This window comes from Fulmarus glacialis, unplaced genomic scaffold (assembly GCF_000690835.1).
Source record: "Fulmarus glacialis isolate BGI_N327 unplaced genomic scaffold, ASM69083v1 scaffold14866, whole genome shotgun sequence".
In the NCBI taxonomy this organism is placed as follows: domain Eukaryota; kingdom Metazoa; phylum Chordata; class Aves; order Procellariiformes; family Procellariidae; genus Fulmarus; species Fulmarus glacialis.
Genome location: NW_009217620.1, coordinates 1 through 5,306, shown reverse-complemented (window position 1 = coordinate 5,306; position 5,306 = coordinate 1). Strand labels below are relative to the sequence as shown.

Below are 5,306 nucleotides of genomic sequence, written 5' to 3'. Positions count from 1 at the left end.
CGCGAGGTTGGACGGGGCTTCGAGCAGTTTGGTCTAGTGGAAGGTGCCCCTGCCCATGGCAGGGGGGTTGGAACTAAATGATCTTTAAGGTTCCTTCCAACCCAAACCATTCTATGATTCTATGATTCTAGGAAAGTGTAGTACAGAAGCAGTATTCCAGATTGCTCGGGGAATAATATTACAGAATATTATAGAGCAAACCAGAAGCTGTGTGGAAAAAAAAAAAGCTGCAAAGAGATTGCAAATATCCCAGTACAAGACTCAAGATTATAATTTCCTCCAAGCCTTCTTATTACGCTCTGCCAGGAGTTTTCTTTTTGTCTGCTTTTTTTCCCCTCATGTGTTTAATGGCTTAGCCACACATCAGAACTTTTTCCTAACAGAGAATGTTTGAGGAAAGAAACCATAATAATTTGATCAATAGGCTGAAACCTGAGCAGAAACCCATGTGGTCAACAGACTGAAACAGAGATTATACGACATTTGGAAATCATATAATCTTTGTCTAGCAGACTATATTAACTTCCTCCACACACAGTCTTATTCTGATAGCTGATCACACAGGCAGCTACTCTAAAGTAGCTGCAGGACTTGAAAATTCCCTGACTTTCTTTCTCTAAAATCACTTCCCTCTACACCCTAGCCCTGAAGATCGCTATCTCAGTTCCTCATTTAACACTTGCTCCGCTGTTTTTCATAGTTAAAGGGAGTGTGTTAAGTACAGTTTTTGAGCATCACAATCACCTAACATTAACCCAGACAAAGAGGAATTGTATTTTTTCAATTTAAAGGACAGAAAAATTAAGACAACTTGCTCTTTCCAAAGACTTTGACTTTTTTTTTTTAATCTCTCCTGATTTGCATCACTAACATCTCTTACGAAAGCAGTTGAGAAAAACAAATTCCCTGAAAGATTAGTATTTTGCAATACTAAAGTATTTTCCTTGGAAGTATTACAAACAAGTTCTAAGAAATCTGATTCATAATTTCTTCACAGCTTCATTTATTTTCCTGCAATTCATTCAGCACTATACAGCTACTTCCTGCAAACATCACAGAATTTAATGGGTCAAAAAAAAAATCTTCTCGCTCAATTTTCTGAATGATCACAAAGATACACAAATACTTCTTCGATTTTCCTTGGAAAATCGAGGATGGCAAACTGACATTTATGGTTACCAGACTTTGAAACATGCAGTGCAAATTAAGTACTCATGATCTTAATTATAACCTAACTGTTACGTTCTTAACCTACACACTGGTAAACATTTTCAGTCACTTCTGGAAACTTGGCCTCAATTACTCACAGCCTAAACTGCTGCAGTAAGAGACCTGCCTGCAGGGAAAACCACCTCTTTGCTCTTTTTTCAATCACCACAACTCAATGAGGTTGCACAAGGACTAGACTGTCACAATTGAGTTTTAAGTCTTTTTTCTTTCTTAGCCTCGGAGAAAGCTCTTTGCATTCCATTCATTTCCAGCAAGTTCACAACATGACAAGATAAAAAAAGGGAAGAAAAGGGACAGAGAAGTGACCCAAGGAACAAGATGCCTAGGCTTTCTCACTACCAAAAAGAAGCAGCTTTAAAGTTATTATCACTACTATTTTGTGTCTTTATGGGACGAAGATTTTCTATGGACTTAATGCAATGTGACAGGCAAGTCTCTAAGCTCTGAGAAACAAGTCCTGGAACTTGCTTCTGGGAGTCTATGATTCTCCAAGAGATCCTTTATATTGCTGCAAACAAAGCGATGTCCCAGCTGGGAACAATACATCTCTGCTGTAAAGGTACTGAGGTAATGTCACTGCTAAAACAGACCACTATGCAGCATCAAAACTGCATACTCATTAACCAGTACACTCATAGGCTCACAAAGGTTTGTGTCTTTTTAACTGCATCAACTAAGCTGGTAGAAAACAGTTTAACAAACCAGTATGACAGCTATAGAGGTCTTACATTAAACAATCCCATTCCTAAAGGAACTTGAGCAACACTTAAACTCTTTTTGGTGTATTAGAAGAAATGGGCAGTTACGAATTTGTGCTTTGACTTCAAGCATCAACCACCCCTGAACATTTAAATAAACTCACTGCAAATATCAAGGCCTACCACTTCTTTTTAAATAGTTTAAAATTCTTTTTGACCTAAACTTTCTTCAAATACCCTTTGCTTTGGTTTATCTTGGTTCCAGTTTCTCAGTCTCTATGAAGCTACCCAGTCCTTCTTAGAGGAGGCTGAATCCATTCTATCACAGATCATACTGTTCTGCAAGAGATTCATTTATAACAAGACTATCTCTGCAGTTCCAAGGGGTCTTGACAAAAGTCTACTTATTGGCTTGTTCTCCTCAATACAAGGATATCTTAGCTGTCTATCCAGTTCCCTAATTGATACCATTATCTCACAATTCTGCTATGTAACAAGTTTCTGTTTTACCCAGGATTTAGTCTTTATTACATATTTCAAAATGTAACTTGACTGACCGCTGCACAAAAATCCTCAATTCAACGGTGGTGATACTTGAGATGATCACAGATAAAGCAAGCACAACATTTCGGCTCGGTGCAGGCACTCTGCAGTACAAATGTGAACCAGGACCATTCCTGTTTTCAGTACTCCCCCAGTAACCACCATATGGAGAACAATAAAAGGGAACAAGCATTCATAGTGCAGGACAGCATACTACCGTCTATGCCTCCACCTCAACTCTCGCCCCTATGAGCACAACCCACTCACACTGATATAACACCAATTCCCATCTCTCTGCCAAGCTTACAGTGGCATGCTTCCTCTAGACTAAGCTATCATGTAACTCAATCACACCTCATTCAACACACCACGGTCCTAGTACAGTAAACAGCAGCCTTAACTAGATGAAACGGCTGCAAAGCATTACTATAATTTACTTGAAAAATTCCAAGGTTTTCTTAACAATGGTTCTCAGCCCCATTCTCTTCTCACACTGTCCAAAGAATAGGACAGCTATCACTATGGCAAGGAGCTTGCTAGCCTCATTTCCACTCCCCGCTCTGAAGAGAAGCTTTTGCAACTTCTTAGTAGGCTGAATTTCACCACCTCCTGAAGGAGGAGGACATGAAAAAGGGCCCTGGTTTTGTACTGTAGCAAGAAGCACTTGGTCTACATGGTCTTACCGGTGCATTCCCTTGCGTTGCCCAACTTCCTAGACTTTTTGTGAAGAAGCAAGCTGAATGTGTTAGCAAAAAATAATCTAGTTCTCTCCTAAGTTAGTCTTGGTTTTCTGTCCAATCAGCAAGTTGGGCTGGATCCAAGATGCACCAGAACTGGCAGTAATTGGACCCTTCCCCTTCAATTTGGGTAAGCTATGAAATGCAGTTAACGAAACCTGTAGCCCGACCAGAGGGCTGGCAACACTACTTGTCTTTCTAACTCAACCATTTCAGTTCTATAAGCATCTCTGAAAGGCATAGTTTGATACAGAACCCAAGTCAGCAGAGGGAATGACAGCACCTGTCATATCCATGCAGCCAAGTCCAAGTCTACAACAATACTGCATTAAGCCTGCTTATCTACTTGGCTTACTTTTCATCTCAGAGTCATATGAGCCAACTACTATGGTAATCATATGAATACCAATTACTAGAATTCAAACACTGAAGATGTTTTTACTTACTGTAGAAAACAATTACTTCAGTGTTTCCAGTGTAAAACATACAGTTGCTGTGAAAGCACAAACCAGAACTGACCTGAACGGCTGAGACACTGGAGAGCCTCTGTATGCTCCAGGGCCTGCAAGAACTCCACAAGCTCCACCACAGTGCAACCCCGATCTCCCAGTAGTTTCAGGAGGCTCCAGCTGGGACTTCCTTCTGGCTCCAGCACTTTGAGGGAACACTGCTCTAAATCCAGAGGGCTACAAAGTAATATGAGAAAGTCAGGGCATAGACCTTCTTACTACTTTTTTCTCAGAAAGGAGCAGAGTTTAAAATCACTTTTAGACAAAAAAAAAGATTAAAAAACAAAAAAGGAGATGGGAAATCCTAGCTGATTTGGACACATTTGCAGATTTCCTTCAAGTTTCAGGAGTTCAGAGGTTATACAGTGACACCTCCACACAACAGAAAGTGGTATTAGTGAGCTGCATACAAAACAAGAGATGCTTGTACCTAACAATTCTGACCAAATGCATTAAGTAATCTTCTAATTTTCACTTTTTACAGTCTCAGCAGAAAAACAAGTACAGCACCTTTCATCTTCATGTGCCTAATTCAGAAGCAGTAAAGAGTGAGTCAGAATCTAACTTGAAAGTCCAGGAAGACTTTGATTTTCAGAGTAGTTGTTAGAACAAGTGACTGCTGCAGCTTTACTGATACACACATCTACTGCTACAGTGCACTACTGCTACAGTGCACTTAACTGCTCCAATAAATTCATCTCCAGGTATACACACGAATAGTTTTAAATTCTGGTGTTAAGTCTTCATGCACTTCACAGCAGATTAAAATAACACAGATAATAAGAAAATGAATACAGCTACGGAAAGGGAATGCAAGTTTATGTATTCCCACTAAAAAGATTCATCAATGTTTCTTTCATTAAATCACAGTGCCACGCAAAACTGCAGGTGAGATATTTTCACTTATCAAGTAGACCTTCACAGTATTTTACTGGATAATACAGAGAAACAAACATAGCCACAGGCCCTACAGAGGGGTCATATTGTAGTCCTCGGGTTCTATTTCCCTATATTAATAGTCATAATAGAGAAAGGACACATCTTCATAATGTACATTCAGTGCTGCACTTGAAATGCCTCATTTTTTTTTGAGATACTACCCTCTAAACAAAATCTTGAAAAGCCACAGGAAGTAAAACGATCAGGAAGCCATCTAGAGAATGTGACCTAGGAAGAAAGAGTTGAAGAAAATGAATGTGTTTACCCTAATACAGGCAAGAGGAGCTACAGGGAACAGTCAACAAACATTTTCCATGTTCCCTGTGTAGGGCAAGCAGTTGGCTGCATTTGCGCTGAGGAAAGTCAGGTGAGGTACAAGGGGATGCTTTCCGAAGGTGGCAAAGCAAGAAACCATTGCCACGCCGTTACTTCTCCACTGGAAGCCCTCACGCGGGACGAAGCAAACACCTCCGAGAGATGGGCTACGAGTCCTCGATGCATTCTGCCCCAGCGCAGGGGCTTCGGTCAGGGGAGCTCCCTTCCTTTCCACAATGCCACAATGAAGCCATGCTCCCGTGTGCGTTCAGCAACGGGTGAGCTCGAGCGCGGCCTCGGGAAGGCTCCGGGACGGCGCGTCCCCCCCCTCGACC

At 40.9% G+C, this 5,306-nt stretch overlaps 1 protein-coding gene across 1 annotated transcript in view; it reads right to left on the bottom strand.

Moving 5' to 3' along the window:
- The window catches only part of MALT1 (mucosa associated lymphoid tissue lymphoma translocation gene 1), a gene marked incomplete at its 5' end in the record, with an annotated part of 34,327 nt that extends 30,433 nt beyond the window's left edge, over window positions 1-3,894 (bottom strand). Inside the window, one exon of the mRNA XM_009579746.1 lies at window positions 3,728-3,894. Coding sequence (XP_009578041.1) covers window positions 3,728-3,894 — 167 coding nt within the window. The remainder of the gene's footprint in view (window positions 1-3,727) is intronic.
- Between the last annotated feature and the right edge of the window lie 1,412 nt (window positions 3,895-5,306).